The sequence below is a fragment of the Acromyrmex echinatior genome, chromosome 8, assembly GCF_024713525.1.
Source record: "Acromyrmex echinatior isolate Ae372 chromosome 8, ASM2471352v2, whole genome shotgun sequence".
NCBI classification, from domain to species: domain Eukaryota; kingdom Metazoa; phylum Arthropoda; class Insecta; order Hymenoptera; family Formicidae; genus Acromyrmex; species Acromyrmex echinatior.
Genome location: NC_141859.1, coordinates 581,201 through 601,908, shown reverse-complemented (window position 1 = coordinate 601,908; position 20,708 = coordinate 581,201). Strand labels below are relative to the sequence as shown.

Genomic DNA, 20,708 nt, shown 5'->3' with positions numbered 1-20,708 from the left:
TTGGATTTCCGCGTGTAACGTCATTCGGAAGAAATTCCGCGTAACGAAATGTAGGGAGCGAAATCTAATGGTTGTGTAAAGGCGTCGGAATAATTTTTTCCACGCGGATAGCAGTAAAGTAGTAGTCCCCTGCTTTTCGGTTAAGCGCTTCACGCCGGATTTTGCTTCTTCTGCCACCACGGTTGTCCGAGTTAATTGCGTCCTCGTAGCGCTAACAGGCGGCCCACCCCGTCGGTCACGCGCGGATAAGAGAAAAACGCTACGCGGATAAGAGAAAAACGTGGTGCTGCCGGTCTACCGCCGTGCGGACGAGACTTTGTGTCGATTCAGATCGCTTTTTCGCACGGGCCACGCCTCGACGATTCGGGAAACGCTATTTACGGACATCCGGCACCACCACGAACATCCAAAACACTCGCGAAGAGGAGACCTCTTCGGCAAAGGGAAGGCCCTTAGGCCTAGGGTATGGAGTGTATTAGTCTATCGTTTTAAGACTACTCTTGTCGTCACGAAGAAGCATTATTACTGCGTACATTTCTTGTGACTACATACACGCACGCACGATGCGTCTGCTAATTATATCGATCTTAATTAATTACATTCGTGAACGCCAAGTTTGTTCCGTTGGAGATTTTCGCGCGTTCCTCCTTTCGCAGGGAGGCTTTCGGCGAAAGGCTCGTCGTTATGTAATATCGCGAGGATCGGATAATAATTTATCGTCTCTTCGCAGAAATGAATCGGGCCAGAAGCTCGAAAGATTGCAGCGTTAATTAGCATGCTTACCGAGATCGGCGCTGCTTTGCGATGTACGCTCCGTTAGTATAATGCGCGCGTATCTGCCGCACTCTTCGCGCACTCACTCACATCTTGAACTTATTCCCGTTATCTTTAAGCGTATTCTCTCACTTCTTCTTTCAGACACCCCCTGTTCCCGCTTCTCGCACTCATATTCGAAAAGTGCGAGTTGGCAACGTGTACACCGCGCGAGCCTGGTGTGGCCGGTGGTGATGTTTGTTCGTCAGAAAGCTTCAACGAGGACATTGCCGTTTTCTCAAAACAAGTAAGTTTACAGAATATTAAATATAATATATAAAGAAAGATTATATGTATGGGCTATGTATGTGATATCGCATCGGCGAACCCTTTTTTATTCAACGTGAGTATACAACGCTGTTGTAATATTATCACAATCAGATTTATGAATTTGTCAATAGAATATAGAGTATAATGGAAAATAGTTTTTCTTGGAAATCAAATTTACATGGGCACAAATTTACAATTAATAAATGATCGTATATGATCGACATGATATTTTTTACCTGCAGACTGACTCACTCGAGAGTGACTTAAAAATAAAAGGACTTTTTAAATATAGTCATAACAGTTATAATTGTGAGCTGCTCTTAAAAATTATCCCTTGGTATGTTTTAAAAGATCCTTGGACGAAATCTTTGCGAAAATCTAGCAATTTTGTTCGGCGAACTTTGTCGCACGATTCTTCCGTGAGAGAATGTCCCGGAGGGATTTTCGGGCCTTGGCCCGAGGAGGCCAGTCACGAGGACGCGCGTTTCGTCTCCGTCCCGAAAAACAGTAGATCCACGCATGAGACTCGCTAGCGTGTCTTAAGCCTGGAAGAAGAAGAAGAACCCTGCCTATCCGTGGGACTTATTTTTAGGATTACCGTTGAAAGACCTGGGGCCTGGGTATACGGACCTCTGCTTCTAGCTACGAAGCAGAAGACTCGCCCGCTCGCTCGCTCGCTTCAGTCTTCCTATTTTTTCTTTCCCTCTAGCGGCTCACCTGAGGCAGGTCCCCCCAAGGACACGCGTAGGTAACTCGAGAGCCCATGGGGCCGCATGCCGTGAAACGATTTGGACCTTTTAAAACATACCATTTTGCCTCTGCGTCTGCGTGCCAGATCGCGCACGTAGGTCTATTCGAAGGTCTCGGAAATCGGAAAGTATACCAGTCCAATGCGAGTTTCCGCGTGTTTTCTCTAGATAATTTGCTCGCCACAGACACATTTGCATCGATAACGTGATATACATGGGTTAGAACGACTAATGCTGTTCGATAGTAGGAAAGTAAAAGAATGAATATTTCATGTTTGAAAGTGTCACGTTTTCTTCCTGTTATTCGAGTGCTTCAAAGTGCTCTACTTCAAAGATATTGAACTAATTAATGACTTATGTAACTAAGCGTTGATATATTCAACTATACGATATGTATTATCCGTAATCTCTCGGTTTACGCTGGGAATAATAAATTTTTTTTTCTTTCACGAGAAATGTGATTAGAGTTGGAAATAAATCAAAAATGATATTTCGAATGAAGTAAAATTTATATTACGAAGAAAACTCACTTTTGCCTGCTTTTTTCTTTTTTCTTTTTTCTTTTTTTTTTTTTTTTACGTAATTTTCTAGAAATATAGCATTCACGACGACATATTAAGTTGAAGCGACAGAACGGGCAATAAAAATGTTATCATGTTCGTTTGCTTATGGTGAAGCGATGCAAACGAATTCAGCACATTTAGATTGAAGAGTATCGGACCCATTTACGTTGCACCGTTAGATAGCTGTAACCTCCAGTTATTTTCATGTGGCATTATGCGACCGAACCGATACCGTAGGATTTTATATTATGCACGATGCATCATTAATTCAAATTCTTGACCAAAGTAATAGATAATATGTTTTAACAGTATCGTTGCACAATAGATATACGATCATAAGAATTTTGCGAATGATTTACGTTCACTTTCGATTTCGCTCACTTTCGCGTTATTATCGCTGGAAGAAAAAGAACTTCATCAAGTCTTACATCTAAATATAGGGTGTCGGTAATACGGTAGCAGTGGCTTTGAGCAACGCTATGCTGAGATAACGATAAGAGTTAAGCCTCGGCGCGAGGTAGGATAAAGTGGCGACCCGTATGTATACATTATTTTGTCTTGTTGATGCCGAAAAGCACCAGACGATAAGAACGCTCCAAATTTCCGGCGTATCGAGATTTTCGAGATAATCGAACGTGTATCTTTTTCTTCAGCTCTTTTTCCTCATATAGAGAAAGCGGAACATGATGATAATCGCGAATCTCGCGCGTTTCTATATTATTTATCTACGAACTAGCGTCGACGTTATTATACACTGGTGTATATCGTCGAAGATACCCGGCGGCATTGCGAAACTGACATGATATTTGCATCTTAATAAGGCGCACCATGAGGTGCGTTTCAAAACGCGCGAAAAATAATGCTTATGACTACGGAACGGTTTTATTCCGCGACGATGCCGTGCGTGTATATCGCCTCAATTTGATCCCGTTTTTTACTCGAATATTTTTCTTTTTCCCTCTTGGCGTCAAACTTAGTTTCGTAATTAAACTCGTAGAATATCAAAGAAATTGGCAGTCATGTAGTCTTTTCTTCTCTCTCTCTCTCTCTCTCTCTCTCTCTCTCTCTCTCTATATATATATATATATATATATATATATATATATGTACATATATCCTGATTTTTTAATAACGATAAATTAATAATAATACAGTGCACGTGGAAAAGGAAATGGATATAATTAATAATAAATGAAAGTGATGAAACTATTAAAAAGAAAATTGTGTTACATTTTATCATAATTAAAATTTTATACAGTATTTAGAGTGCATATAATATTATGCTAAATAAAACATTTATTTATAATTAGTTTATATATAATTGTCAACTGATTATTGTCACTTTTATTACGTCAATCAGATATTCTTCTTGTTTCAATGTGTGTGATACATTAATTTTTAGCATTTGTCATTTGAAAATTCGAAGACTATTTTTAATTTAATATTTAATTTATCATTTAACTAAAATTTAGTTTACTATATTTTATCGATAATTATTTTAATAATTTATAATTCGCTTTGCATTAAATTAATTTGAAACTACTTTAACTGAATTGAAATCAACGTATCCCATTTTTCTTTCTTGCGCGTTCCATGCAATCGTCTCTAGGAATATCTGTTTTCTTTTACGCGAAAGTGCATCTCTAATGTATCTTACATCTCAAATCAACACTTTGTAAGCATCAATATTCAAGCGAGCGTTGCCTTTGAAGGCCGTCACTAGGCGCGTAGATTTCACGCACACACCACACACACACACACACACACACACACACACACACACACACACACACACACACACACACACACACACACACAAAACACGCGATGCACGTCGGCAGATAAGCAGGTGACAATCCTCTTGCGGCGGTTTCTGAGGCGTGCCGTGTGAGCCATGCCCTCGCATCCCTCGATGTCCCCTTCTCACCCCCTTGTATCAGTACCGCCGCGTCGCGGCGATAGGGCCGTACGACAAAAGGGCCGCATGCTGTGCGCGGGATTATTTTGCGTTTCGTTGCGTGCGTACCATGCGTGCGTGCGTGCGTGCATGCGTGCGTGCACGCACGCATGCGCCATGGCTGCCGTGGGGCATGGCGCATGCGCGATTTTCAGTTGGGGCCCGACCACGGCGGTCGTCGGAGTTGGTCGGAGTCGTGAGAAGCACCGAAGTGTGGAGAGTCGAGCCGGCGCGGCGATGGCAGGAGGGGGACCGGAGAGGCATCGAGAGGGGCATACGATGCAAGATGGGAGTGGGGAACTGCTCATTTTCTGCCATTGTAAATTGATCTATTCAATGGGTCCACTATTATCCCCCCCTCCCCCCCTCCCTGCGGTCCACGCATCGTGTGCCCTATGGGGGCACACCGCGATGTTCCAGTCTTCCATGCCCTCTTCTGCCCTTCTATATTCGTTCTCTCTCTCTCTCTCTCTCTCGCCATGAACTTTTCGTCCTCTTTCTCCTTCTTGGTACGCGCGCGCGTGCACACTCGTTACCTTCAACATCGTTGCCTGGCTGCAACGTGCCATCGGGTGTACCCCCGCTGCGCTACGTTACGCTGTGCCTTTGTTGCACCTTTTTTTCATCCGTCAAAAGAGGCATCTCGTTTTTTTTCTCGCGATCATCGCCGGCGAAAAATTTACTTGCGCTTCGCCGCCTCACAGCCGTGCATCCGACCTTTACGTGAATCTGGCCGGTTAAATGAGCGTCGCGATGTTCGCTCGACTATGAATAAAAGCCCTTGATCCATACTTATCCACTTATAAAGACTTGACTTTAAAAGAATTTTGTTGCATAAGGAAATCTATGATTAACCATGTTATATAAATCTAATAATATTATTTTTCTACCGTTCAACGATAGAAACACGAGAGACAGTCAAGCATTATGTGTACGAGCTTAAGAAAGTTATTTATTTATAGGTATTCTAAATAATTTTTAATAATTTATATATGCCCATCGGTAAGGCATGACGTATTGCTATTATTAGCCATGGGTGAGATATTTCTCTCTTTTGTATACTTAATTGTGTTTTGAACAATGAATCGAAACTGCCAAAGTACTGAATATGGAGACGTAGGCGTGCGGACACTCATCATGATATCTCGATTCCGTGTCGTGCTCACAAATACAGGGAAAGAAAGAGGTGAGCGAGAGAACCGGAGAAGAAAGATCCTGTAGCGATTTATTGGTATAATTAGAATGCACCTATCTCTAGTAACATTAAACCCTCATAAAATGCTGTTCCTGCATTGATGATGATTACTAGATGAATGCATTCTATTCAAAGCTGTCAGTTCTCATTCTTCTGTGACATTTATTGACTTCCTTCTGTTCAGTTTCATGATTCAAGGACCCCATGTATTAAAATGCTATATTCATCAAATTGTTTTTACATTAAGAAATCTTTATGTGAAAATCATTGATAATACGTTATAATGTGATCTAAAGAAAGAATTAATAAGCCGTTACGAGAAATACTGCGCTATCGAGATGCCTCGATTTTAAGATTCGAGGTCAATTAACTAAACGAAACCCACGTAAAACTCGTTAGTGTAGGTAGGTTATATTCGAACCGGTTTTCCATTATCCGATGTTATCGCAATGCTCGCGGTGAATTAGACTATATTTACAGTGATCATCAAATCTTAATTAGAAATTAATCGAATATTAAAATGTAACTAAAACGGTGTATTTAATAAAATTCTAAATTAAAGATATTTAATTCAAATTTGTTATTTTATCATGAAATTTTCAGCAGTTGAGAGAGAGAGAGAGAGAGAGAAAAGTCATACACGGTACTTTTGTTATATTTTTACGTGCAATATAAAAATTCCACACCTGATGTTGTATGTAATTAAAAGTTCTTGATTAATGTGATCATTAAGACTTAAACGTCGCGTCGCGTCGCGTCGGTGCGAATATTTGCGAAACAAAACATATTTCAGGATCACTTCGATCCATTGTAAGTTTAGCTTTCTAGAACTATTTCGATTTGTGCATTTCCGACGCGTTTCAGATTTTCTCGTTTTAATTGTTTCAACACCAGGCGTGTATACACGTTTAATCCTGTTGTTACGAGCCGCACGACTATCGCCAGCGGTCTTGCCGTGCTACAATTTCGCAATTATCGCGTTCTAGCGTAAATATCTCCCCGTTTTGACGTGTTGCTACCACGCAATAGCGATCACGCGGTATCACGCGCTCTGCCGGTTCTCCTCCTCGCGACTCGACGCTCGCTCGTGTCATGTCGTTTACAAAAACACGTGCCGTGCAGTCATTCGTATCACTTAGAATCATTCATTAATTCTCACTAATTTAAATGTCGAATTGTATTCAGTACTTTGGATAGTTTACACAATCATGTTAATTGCTTACACTGAAAAGAATATTTTGAAAGCGGACTTTAACATTGTACGTAGATTGAATAGAAACGATAGTTTTTAATTTAATTAATTTTCTCTCTCACGCATATCTCTACTTTTGAAGGGATTGTAACATATTCATTGTAGATTTATCAAAGCGAGTAAAGGAAAATTTACGTCTGCAAATTTTCTTGAATTTGCTTAGAGTCATTCCAAAGCTTAGAACCATTTGTGCTATTGTGTAGAACATCCTTTCTGATGTTTGCCGATTTCTGTGAAAAGTCCATTTTTGTTACATTCTCTCTAATCTGCTACACACGAATTAACGATGCGTGAAGAACTTGCAGACATATTTACTTTAACGATTGTAACGGATATAAGAGAAATCAACTAGTCCAAGAAAATCCAAGAAAGTCTTTTGTTATAATCCTATTTTTTTTTCTATATAATATCCCGGAAGAAATCTTATTCTTCTATTTTATTCTTTTGTTAGAAGATTCATGTTAAATTGGATTTCATTATTTGAGAGAGAGAGAGAAAATTAGAAAAAGTGAAGGTTTTTTTTTGACTCCAGGAAACATGTACAGGTCAAATGTAATATATTTGACATAACGTTGTTATTTTTCTAATAATTAAAAATTACATTATTATCGCAAGATGTACGAGAGAAAATTAAAATAATGAAAATTGCTGAATAGAATATTGAAATTTATTTCTCTTTATTATTTCTGTTCATTTTTATTTGCATAAAATTTTTCGCAATTATGAACGCAACTGTGTTAAGTGAAAAGCATATTTTTTTGAAGCTTATTAACGTTGTACAATACCATTTAGAGTATTTAATATTGAGAAATAAAAACGAAAAGAAATTGGAAAAATTTTTCGCTCGTGTCACACGCATTCCAGTCTACTTAGAATTCTCCAACCGCTTAGAATTAGGGAAGAGTTTTACAAAGGGTTCGAGGGGGCGGCAGCAATAGTAGAGGCAAGAGAGCAGCAAACAGCAGCAGCCTCCAAAGCAGCTGCTTCGTATATCTCTCGGCAGGATCGGCGCACACCACGTACGCAATACACATGTGTATTTTCCTCCATGTGATGTTCGTACGTGCACACGAGGTCGCCCCCTCCCCCCTCCCCCCTTCCCCGAACAGACACCCCGCGTGCCGGAACGAGAGCATTCTCTAAATATTATCGCACAATATTTTTACCGCCTCCGCCGCGCGTTGAGTTATGCGCCTGACAGCCAGCAAAAGCTGACGTTCCTATACGCATCTATCGATGTTTGTTTTCTCATCGAACATTCTCGTACGAGAACGATTTCCTCCGCCATCATCGTACGATGATACCGCGCTTTTTCCTTTTACGGAAATCTATATTACGTCACTGTTTCAATAAGATGTTATTTCTTTTATTGTTATACAAACGATGCAGGCTAGAGATGGAATAAGTTGTGCAACTATTGTAGAATTAAACGCTGACTAATTTCGTCAATTTTCCCATTTCTCATTTATTTTAGACATTGTGTGTGTTTTTTTATTTCTCCAATTGTTGCCAACTTTTTTTATAGATGCATCAGTTCTACGTGTTAGTGTATAAACAACTATCGCTTGAGGAAAAATTGTGTATAAAGAATTAAAAGTAAGAGAAAGTAGGGATACGCAGAAGACGGAACAGGCTATTTATAATTTGTAATCTTGCCTACCTGCATGGCGCTACCTCGCTGCTCGGAGACTGCTCGAAAAAGCGCGATGACAGGGCCATGTAAGAACTGTCCTCCTTCCTATCTCCCTTACTTACAATTGACAGTATTTTTGTCGTATGAAACGCCTTTATTATCTATACATTGGAACAGGAGAGCTCGAGAATTCATTCAGAATTCTAGCTCATGAATACGCGCTCTTGACTGGGAATTCGTGCGTGCGGACAATATTTCATTATCCCAAGTTTTTTCTTTCATAGAGAAGCAACTAAATCTCACATTTCTCGACTCTTCCGACACTTTCGACACCGCAAGAGAGAAGTCATTCAATCCGTCTGAGAAGTCCCTTTGGGTCTGTTAATGTATTCAATCTCGGGTAACAAACGATGTTATAATAACTTCAAGAATCTTCGTTAATTTTTTGTAAAGTAAAATATAGAACACGAGGAGAAACAAAATAAAGAAATATCTATCTGTCTTTTCTGATTAATTTATTTTGACAATTTATTTGTATAGAGAGCTTATGCTTTTTCAGCGGTAAACGTAATTGATCTCACAACGAGAGAGAGAGAGAGAGAGAGAGAGAGAAGAGAAAAAGAGACAACGATAAGATCTCTAACCTCATATTATCGGCTCGAACATTAATATTTTGATCTTGATGCTGAAAAGAGATTAGTCGTCCTTTTGCCTTCCTTTAAATAACGTAAAATAAATAATTCAAATGCCAAATATGAAAGTTTTGTTTTCATTCTCACTGGGACATTACGTACGGCGCCATGAAAATGCTCGAGAATCTCACCGCTTCTTCACTTCCTCTATTGCTGTCTGCCTTTTCGATTTGCCGCCGGGATTCCATCGCGTTCCCCGACGCGTTTCCGTTTCTGTACGTACGAATTGAACAGTAGGGGTCCAATTAAGAGGAAGCACGCGAAGGAAATCGCTTAAAAAAAAAAGAAGTGGGAAGATGAGGATGAAAGACGGTATGGGGCGCGGGGTTTGGTTGTGCTTATGTGCTTATGTGTGCGTATATGTATGTGATGATACGATCGTCCGTATAGCTTTAATACCGCAATTACGCTGGATCTAATTATTAACGCACTTACATGTGTTACAGATAAGACAAGAGAAGCCGTATTACATTGCGGATCCGGAGGTAGACTCGCTGGTGAGTATTTCCTTATTTATTCGTCTGCATGTGTAAGCGACATATCCATTGCGTCTCTCAATGTCATCGTCGCTCATCTATAACGTATAATGTTATCCGATGCTCGGTGCATCAGGCATTTCTAATCACTCATTTTCCCGTCACGAAGATCATTGCAAAATTCGTGCAAATTTAAACGCGAGAATTTAAACAAGAATCGCGAAACACGACTGACTCGTTCGTTTGGATGAAATATCGACGATTAATTATAGGTGTATACATATAATTAAAGAAGAGGATGCTTCGAGAACGAACTGGACCGCAAAACCGCGTTATGCGATTTAACGGTGTGTAAATAGCGAGAAATCTCGTAGTCACGTTTCGTTTTCCCTGACGACTCCGGTGCACGTCTAATCGCTCAATTTCATCGAGCGATCGCCCGTCGAGATACTCAAATACGGTCGGCCGACTTGAACAACGAAATAACGAGTCAGGAAGTAAGGTTACGACGCGCGAGTCAACGCCAGAGTTCCACACTTTTTTTTTTCTCCCAACGAGTAGAATAATTAACGGAGCGTTATCGTTGCGCGCTTCCATCCGTCGTTATTCCGGTCGGAACACGAATTCGGAGTTTCACGAGGGCGGATACATTTATTATATGATATCTGGACGATAAAACAGTGCGTCCAACTTTCCAGAACAAACCGCCATATGCTATTCTTTTGTCATTTCCTAAATATAGTTGAAACTATCTGCAATTATCCCAGATTTTTGCTTTATTAACAGATTGAATAAAAAAAAAAAAAAGAAATAAATGTACAGTTTCATTATTTACTAAATAAATGGCTACATTATGGTTCTACTGGATAGATACAGTACTGTGGCGAAAGGTTATTTTTAGTCTTAATTTATGACGCAATAATTAAAGATCTAATTATGTTGTATAGTATTGTTTCCATTGACGAGCGAGTGACTATTTTATTCGGAACTTTGGCGGAACATAGAGGAAAAAATATTTTAGGCGACCCTTCATGTTGTCTGATCGAGATAACGGAGTGAAATGGGTTTTTTAAATAACTTGGAGCGTGTATTTTCTCATCGGGCAGGAACGCGGCTTTGCAGCGATGGTCAGGGAGACTTAGGACCGATCCGCCATTATGGATTCCTCGAGAAGTCATTGCCATCTCTTGCCTTTATTGTGTTTTGCACAAGATTTTCCACAAAGAATTTGAAATTATCTAAAAGTGATTTCGATAAAATCTAACGTCACTGTTTTTTTCTGGAATCTATTCACATATGCAAAAGTTTTCGATATTTTTTTTATCTTAAAAATAATGTCTTAATGCGTTTAGACGTAAGTATACCTAAATACATAAATGTATTGAATATAATTTAATATATTTAAAAAATAAATTTTAAATACGACAATATTTAAATCATATTCAAAATTGGATTACAAAAAGTTAACAAGAATTTGATGAAATATTTGTTGGAAAATGTTTAAATAATGTCATAGAATTGTATACAGTATGTACGAGAAGAAAGATTTAATAATAAATTGTACTAATTGTTGAACTTCAGGGGGGAAAAATTGTATCTATCATTTATATTTAAATTAATATGTGTATAGAATTAAATTTATCTCATGTTCTGTCTTTCAGAATCAATTAGTTACGTTTAACAAGAATATATTCGAAAAATATATATTTTTATTGGGGTTATATGTGGAGATCGTACTTTTTATCGTCATTATTTTTGCGAAAATATTTTCGGCTTTTTTTCTCCATAGACAGTTTTTATTTAAACATATACGAGTACTATATTTCTCAAAATCACATGTTGAACTAATGCCGAATTGTTGTTACGCTCTTGTTTTGATTTTTTACATGAAAGAGAGAAAGATAGAATGGTAACGAGAAATGCATTTTGTTGAGCGTGTCCTCGCACTGTTGCCCACAATTTTTCGAAACGTCACGTCCGTTACCTGGCTTGTCACGACCGTATCGAGTCACAAATATTCGAGCAAGGCAGCACCTTGCGTTTACGGCTGTCACTGTCACAACTGTCGACTGACCTTATTTAAAAATATTAGCATAGATGTGTAGGAACCTGGATAATGTTAAAATGTTTTATTTATTTACTTGTAATACTAATGCAAGTTGAGAAAAGAGAAAAGTCTAAAATATCTAAAAATTAATACAATTGTTATGTAAAGTCTTAATAGTATTTTGGAAATTTTTTTTAATTTATTGCTGTAACCTTTTTCTTTTCCTTTTCTCTCTCTCTCTCTCTCTCTCTCTCTCTCTCTCTCTCTTGATGTAAATATTAATCACCTAAAAATAAGTTTCATCATTGATTTATGTCTTGATTTTTGTGCCACGAGGTTGAAAGTCTATCGACGTTTGCGTTGTCTTTCTTATTATGCGTGCATTGCTCTTGGCTATCTCTCACTCAACGCGCATTTGCAAAAAGCTGGCCCTGGCAGGTGTTACTAGTAGTAAATCGAGGAAGTTTAATGGGTTTGGCAGATAAAAATTGTCGAATCGTCTACCAACCTGTCGCGATGGATCGCTGGAGGAACATCTCCTCGAGGCCGGTGTAGATATATATGTATATATATATATATATTGCCACGTCGATGCGGTATAGTCACCGTGCGCGTTGTTGTTTACCGGTTACCGTAGGAAGGCCGGCGGAAGGTGGCGTGGCTTCATTACGTCCGTGGCAAATCGCAATCTACGAGCAATGAGCTTCTATCGTAAAGAAGAGGCACGTAACGTTCGCGCTTTTTGCCTCGTCTCCACTTCACCCTCTTTCTCTCTTCCTTCCGCCGCCTTCCGTCCTTTCGACCTTCCGTTCTCTTCCTCCTCGATTCTCTTGAACTCCGGAGTTCTTTTCTTCTCCTCATCCTCCGGTCATCTTTCTTCTACCGCGTTCTCTATCTCCGAGACAAAGATCTCCCTCCTGTGCCAATCGAATGAACCTTTTTGCCGATAATTTCGCAGAACGGAAAAGTCGCCGAGTGAGATTGCTTTCCGAGCCGAGTGTGGTGAGACTCTACCGTTTTCTTCGCTGGTTGTTAGTGGTCAGTAGCGTGGTAAAGAGGTAGTTCTGTCGGTTCTCTTCTCTAGTATTTCCATTATACACGGCTGAGTGAGCATGAAAGTACTCCGAGTGCAGCAAATTCGGCGCAATTGTCATCACTATGCTGTACAAAATCAATGCGGATAGAGAAAGTCGAGAACAAAACCTCACTTGGATCGTCTACCATCGATTATATTAAAACAGATACATATGTACCAACGGGCATCTAAAAATAACTATTAACGATGGTTAATCAAATGTTTTAAGAGAAACAACAAAGATATTTCTCGGTTTCTCGGATACTTTTATGAAGGGATTTCTTTAATTTAAAAGAAAAAAAATTTTTTTTTATTTGTCGTGCTACAACAACGTGGATAGACTAAAATGTGACAGAATACTCATTGAAAAAAATGATTTCCAAAATAAATGCACGAGGGTCTCTTGGAGCGGTTTCAGATGTTCGAGGGAGCGATACGTACGCTCTCAGACGGCTCTGCCGTCCACGTTCCAGTAAATCGTGGGGAATTTCCTGATGGTGCTAAACGGGGAAGCCGCACGAGGAGACACCACGTGGGCGGACAGAACGGCGTGGTGTCCCGGCTTCTTACTCCTTAGTACGCGTCGTAAACGGAACAGGGGAAAGAAAGACGCGGCGAGACGTCATGTTTCGCGCAACGGAAAGCGGTAAAGCGAGCAATGCGAAGCTACGCGACGCGACGCGACGCGACGCGACGCGACGCGACGCGATGGGCCACTAAACTGTATATGTGAGATTGTATGGGTGCAAGAGGAAGCCGATTGTGCAGCGAAGAGAGATACCGAGAGTAAGAAGTGGGGGAGGAAGAAAAGGATGGTCAACCCTTCTCGTGCACGCGCTTAAATAATATTCCCATTAGCATAAGCGAGAAATAAGCCAATGAGATGCTAATTGCCAGTCTTGCGTTTGGAGAATAATTATTATCGCGAGGGCATTCTACTCTCTCTGACCGGACGTTGGACCTCGCCTTCGTGATTTACTTGTGGCGCGGTGCGGTGCACGCAGGAGGGCGGTAAGAAGCGGCATTTTATATATATATATATACATATATATATTACATATATATAACGCACACACCCTAGTATATAACTCCATTATTAATTTTTCAAATTAATTGTGTAGCGCATATACATGCGTATACATGCTTGACGATTCGTCGTTTCTTGTGCAACGCGGTAACCCGGACTTTGTATAGTAAAGATTTCGTTTTGTAATCTCTCGGCAAGTTCGCGGCAGTGTCAAATCTGTTTTGGATAATAACTAACAGATACGGTTCCGATATATCGCGAGATGAAATGTTTTCTTATCATGAGATTAATTTTGAACTATACTACACCAATATATTGCGCTACGAGTGTCAAAATGTATGTTTTTTTTTCTCTTTTTTAAAATTGCCCGCAATTCTAAATCATTCATTGAAGCGCTGTTGTTCGGCGAGCACGATAAATTACACAACGTTTTTACATATTGCGTCAAATTTATTTTACATTTATTCGCATCCAACTTTTTTTTTTTTTTTATTTTTGATCGTGTAGAAATTTTTGAACCGTTGTGCATATGTTACATAAATTGTATAGTATATTTCAAAGTCCAAAATGTTTTCTGATAAAAAATTCAGGAGACTCATTAATCAATAAACTTTTTGATAAGATCAGAAGGGTATTAATGTGACATACAAATGATTTTTTTTACCGACTTTATAAAAGATTATTTTCATGCGTTATTTAATAGAATTACATGGTTTCATGTAGATTTCGTGTAGAATAACATGCAGTCACGTTATTTCATTGCATGTCGGTTAGAGGATTAAATAAAATTGCACGGAATGTGTGTATTTTGATTCGTGATATAAATCGTAATCACGGAGAGTCAAGAATATGCGACGCAAATATCATGTGAGGATCGACAAGTTATGGTTATACCTTTAGCATCCTTCTCGCAACGTATGCGTGATGTCGTGCCTTTAGCACGCGATTAGCGCGCGTGTTCTCAAGGCCCAATCGTTGCGCTGCGGGCAATATTATCGCTGATTATTGCAATTTTGTTGCAATCTCCGTCGTCTCGCTACCGCCGCTACTAGCCGTCGTCGTTTCTGTCGAATGGTACCAAAGGATCGTCGTCCGCAATCAGCGTTACTTTCGCGCAATTTCTGTACCGCAAGGGAGATCGACCGATCGACCCGTATCCATTGATTGAATCACCGCCGGTGCTGTTCATTATTTAATACCCGGATCCCGCGCGCGTTCGAACCTTTCAACGTTAACCCTAACGACTCTCAGTACGACGTTGAAAGAAGCGATTGTAATCGCGTGGTTAACGTTTTACGACCGCGTGGATTATATGTGTATTGTGGGACTTGCCAACACGCGGCCGCGGGCACACTCGCCTCTGCATTTCATTGTCAGTCGCGCGCGAATATTTTGCCAATATCACGCATTCCTCTAGTCTCTCTCTCTCTCTCTTTCAGTCTTTTACCAGTCGGACACCAGTATTTTCCTGAGACGCCTCTTCGCTCCCTTTCTCCTCTTCGGCCAATGCACAAGGCACAAGCATGGCGCTGATAAACATACCGCTGGAATGTATTCGGTTTTTTACTTTGCCCCAGCAGAAATATGTTGCTCTTATCTTCGCTTCGTGTATCCCGAGAAGTCGAGAAACAGGCGTGCCTCCCGACTGATGGACAAAAAGAGATATTTATCTGGTCTCTGCGCGCCGAGGTTCAGGAACGTATGTGCGTACTCGCCGGGCTTCTTCCGCCCACGCCAGGACCGTCTCACGCTGGTGGCGATATTATATCCTTGAGCGTTGTGACGCTCTTTTTTGCCACGGTGGTTTGTGAATTAGGAATAAAGGGCCCGAGTATGGCGGTACGATGCGAGATGGTAGAGAACGGGGGGTTCGAGTGCCCCGCAGAGACTTCTCCAACTCGAAAGGGAAACCATTGCTCGGACAGGGTCGACTGTTGAGGGCGGAAAGAGAGAACCGAATGTGTGGCGAATGTGTAAAGTATAATGTAACAGAAGGACTGCCGAAATGCGTAGCCACTCCGGTGGTCCTTTATGCACGTTCAGCCTTTCGACAAACGATGTGGCCAACTCGCGGTCTTGCAATTTCACTGTAATTTTTCGTGATACAATTATTCTTCAAACAGACCGAGTTAATCTGCCAACGTTCGAATCGAATTTTACGGACGTTTTATCGCGTGGGCTCAAATATATTTAGCTATAATATTATATCGAAGGTAGCACAAGTAGGAGAGGGTTACAAACTCGATTGAAAATAAAAGTATGATTTTAACAATTGGACTCGCACGTTTAAAAAATAAATGTAAAATGTATATCGTTAGTTGGCAATAATTTTCTTGGACAAATTTCTTTGACGTGACTAGATATCAAATATTAGCATTGACGATAGATATTATTCATCTCACAATCGGGAGGATTAAAATTCGGAGATACGAAGTAAAGCGCGTACTCGATCATTCGACCGTCGGGCGTCGATTATCGGTTGCTCAAGTACGTCAAATATTTAAGCAAGCCGTAGCGCATACGTCATCAACGGGCCGCGAGATGAGATTGCGTGTCGTCTAATAAATTCGGTATGTTGAAGCGCGGCTACGAATTAATTAAGCATCCTTGAGCGAGCGTGTGGAGTGGCGTGGCGTAGAATCTCGAGTAAAGTTTGTCACAAAAACGTGAGAGACTCTCGAGCGCGTGTACGCCGTGTGCGTGACTCGCTGTTATCGGTATGGGTCATCCCGTATCAATATTCAAACTGATTAAACTTGGACGTTTTATATCTGTGCATTGCACTGTGGATATCCGATAAGAGCAGACAAACATATGCGAAATCGAGCACGTGCCCGAATATATTGAAACACTTTAAACAGTTTGCCGTTATACTCGCATACTCGTCTGCCCACTTGCTCGCAAGAGAAGTTTGCGAGCTCGTTAAGGCTGCCGGTTGTAAAGGCCGGAAATGTTTTATTTATACGGCATATTTCGTGGTAGAAATTGATTTTATAATCCTCATGTGCGGTAATTAGCGGCGGCATCGACGGTGCATAACGCCAGGCAAAAACGACATTGTATCGGACGAATATCGTTGAATGGATTTCTCGAGTACGGCGACATAGCGTGGATGATACATGTGCATGTTTCGTTCGGTAATTATTTGACAAGGAAATGAGAGACATGCGGGATCGACGAAGAGCAAGCGATCTGCATGGACCGATCGGGCGACGATTAAGGACGATAAAATAATTTTCGAGCGAGACGAGGCGAGGCGAGGCGAGGCGAAGCGTTTTATTTGCCGCGAGGACGTCCCATGGTGCGCCAATGGTGCTTTCCGAGGAGCATGTTTTACTCACGGGTTTATGTCGCTTCTGCGTGGAAACGACGATGAAAAAAAGAAAAAAAGAAAACTGGGATGGGACTCATCCTCCCGGCCTCGTTGTACCGCTCGTTAAGACGTTAATGTTGCCGAAAATATTCGCAAAAATGCAGGTGCACTTAAAGTTGGACGCTTTTTTTTTTATACATACAGAACTTTCGTATGCCTGTCTTTTTTATGGCACATCAACGATACGTAAGTTTTCAATGTTAATTACCTATGACCCATTTTAATTAAGATATGAAAGAAAGAATTCACTATTTTAGTTTTTAAAGTGCTACTTATTTAACTATTTCGGCCATTATTACAATATTGTACTTACCTTTCTTATTGCGTGAACAAAAGAATAATTAAAATAATACAGAGAGACGATTGACTGTTTTGCTCAAAATACATCCTGGATATTATTTGCTGCGAGATGTTTTTGGCTCCGTTCGATTTTCTCGTCTCGTAATCGTCGACGAACGGCCGGAGTCAGCGGCCGAGGAATCACGCGACGCACTTTTTCTTCGTTTTTCTTCGTTTCCTCCGTTTATCCGGGCGCCCGTAGTGGTTCCTCGGCTCGTTTCGTGGTTTCTTCTTTGCCACACGAGCCCTTATATATACATACACCACGGACCTTCTTTCTATACGGGACTTTGGGTTGGGTTATATTACGGCGGACTAGGCTTCTCTCTCTCTCTCTCTCTCTTTCTCGTTCGCTCTTTGGAGCCCCGTGACTTTGCGCCGTCGCCGGGACTATAAATCTCCGGCTATTAAGACGGTAGTCCGCCGTTTTGATGGCCCGTGCCAGGACGCACTATCATCTTAATATCGCGTTACGTGCACGTGCGGGATGCCCGAAATTCTTGCGCTCTACATACACGTCCTGTGGAGTCGTCCTGATCGGTTATCAATGTTATTGCTATTAATACTTTGAATGCAAGCACGAGTATAATTCTTCAGTCGACTTATACGTTATATTTGCTTACAGTTGTAAATTCATATTGCGTCATTTTTTTTGTACGTTTAATTATTTTATATTTTTTCTTCTATAAGATATTCGATAGATATTTTATGATACCAGCATATGTCGTTATGATTAAGCTCTTTTGAAATAAAACATTAAATTATGCAGGCACGGTTTTATGAAAAACATTACCTTCTCGATTATACTATAAGTAAGAGACACATTATGATATAATCAGCATCAGTTTAGCATTAATATACATTATGAAACGTACATTTTCTAAATTCTTGTTCTTCTTGTTACAAAGACAGTTCGTGACAATTTAGTCTCTAAATTCTTTTGCAAGACTGAGGTGCGTTTGTTTCGTTATGGATTTGTATAAAACAATGTCGGATATTGATAATTGAGAAAACAACGCGTGGCCAACTACTGGGATACAAGTAGCGTGTTTGCTGTTGACAAGTATCACACGATTTAACAATGTTTAAATATTGTCGCTTCGAGTGTCTTTGCGCGTTTCGAGCGTGCGACCAGGTCGTAGATAAACCGTCCCTTGCTTGCTTAGCGCTCTTGACTACCGTGTATCGCTAGTTCACCTTCCTGCTCATGTACACATTGAACGGGGGAGAAGATCTCCGAAAAATTTTCCATTTTCCTTGAAATATGAATTTCTTTACTTTTCGAGTGGTACGACGTCAAATTTGCTCCGAATGATCGAATTTACTATTTAGTATCGAATACTCTCATTTCACTGAATGAATCGTATTAACTCAAGGAAAAAGATGTATGTGATAAGTGGACAAATCGTGTATGAATAAGGATTGTTACGTCGAGTACGATTGTATTATACCGGTAGATGGAAAATTAATTGTGAATCGACAAGTGACGTTGTTAGTGATAATGTTTGTCGACGCAATTTTTTTTTAATTTTAACGCTGAAGTGATAATGAGACGATCGAGACGTAATCTGTGAGCGTACGGTTATAATCGGCGCGAAATTCTCGCTCGGTGAATCGAAAGAGTAAAGAGAGAGAGAGAGAGAGAGAGTGAAGAGAGAGAAAGAGGAAGAGTGGGTCGAGTAAGAGTCTAGGGAAGAGGACGCTTACTTACGTAAATTATTAAACATCGAAGTGTCGTCGTTCATACGACGTTCCTCGTTAATAAGTGATATAATTAACAACTATTAATTAGATGTACTCACGCATATAAGTTCAAAATGTGACAATTCTCGTATCTACATGATGCAATTTATTTTGCCGATATGTTTTCATTATGGACTTAGCACGTATCGCGCGTCGATTGATTTATTGTTCATTCTTGTGTCATCTGAGAAATTTTTTTACGGTATATTGGACGCGACGACGTGTCGCCTTCTTTGCTCGCATTTCTGGACTCGTGTACTTGGATTAGAATCGATTCAGACGATTATTTCAAGTGTTAATCGCAACATCATGCAATTTCGCAATGTACTTGACGTGAGATTCATCTGTACCTCCTCGGTACTCAACATCTCACGAGAATCGAGGCGATTTCATTAACAGTTTCATCAATAATCTTGCCTTCAAGATTATTAGAGCTATTCCATTTTACAGGATAAATTTCGATACGCAAACGTTTTTTTATTTCTCTAAGTATGTCCGCGAATTATTTCTATTACAATTCGAGCGCAGAATCGTTTCAAGATTTACTGTATCTTTTCGATTTCCTACCTTTCTATGTTTGATTGTTTCCTTCGATCTAACTTCACTTTCCTTTTTCCGTATGTTTGGTTTTACTTCTCGTTTCCTTTCGGACAAGGATGAAGACAGGACACACGCGATGGAGAACAGTTCTCATGCGAACTCGTAGGAAGTGTGCGAAATGTTTGTTAATTAATTATGTTTTTTTTGAATCAATAACGATGTTAACGTTTCCCTCAACGTTATTGCGTTTATACATATGCAATAGAACTTTACGAATTTTTTTCCACGCGGACGAATGCCCAGCCCTCATACACAGTCGACCATTCACTCTCGTTTGTCTTGTCTCTTTCTCTCTCTCTATCCGATGATCTCTTTGGTAGTCTCACTTTCGCTCTTCAGTCGCCATCTCGTTCTTTTTTTCCGCCGTCGCGCGCGTATGCGGACTAATTAATATGAGCTGTATACGAGCCCATCTGCCCGGCACAAGGTCCACCTATACGGGTACCGACCTGACTACGCGATATAACGATCTCATCAAGGTCGTATCACGACTTCACCGTCGTACTTTGCTGGACTGGAAGTGTTGAAAACGACCGGTATATTACGCGCCAAGATTTATGCTGCGCGGCCGAGATCGAATTTAATTTCCTCAAAAATCGTTTGCAATCAATTATAAGATGCTAATCGTGCTGCTTTAACGAACCGCATCACGGAACGGATTGACCTGCCATGCGAATTTTTTTATTTATTATTATCTTTTAACCTTGATACTCACTTTAATCTCAAAATTTACATTTATATTAATAATGACAGTTATGTGTATACGTTCCAATTATAAAAGAACGTTGGCAACGCGTTATTTAATATATGGATGCACGTATAATGGAATCGATTGGCATAAAAGTGGGGCAGTAGTGTATGCCTACATTTACGTCACTGACAGTATCCATGCAGTTAATTTTGT

General features: G+C 40.2%; 1 protein-coding gene across 6 annotated transcripts in view; it reads left to right on the top strand.

Moving 5' to 3' along the window:
* Positions 1-20,708, top strand: part of hth (Meis homeobox homothorax) — a 396,541-nt gene that overhangs the window by 31,613 nt on the left and 344,220 nt on the right. For all 6 annotated transcript variants that reach the window (XM_087408373.1, XM_087408369.1, XM_087408371.1 and 3 more), the window contains exons 3-4: positions 919-1,060; positions 9,571-9,621. In XM_087408373.1, the coding sequence (XP_087264499.1) occupies positions 919-1,060; positions 9,571-9,621 (193 nt within the window). The remainder of the gene's footprint in view (positions 1-918; positions 1,061-9,570; positions 9,622-20,708) is intronic.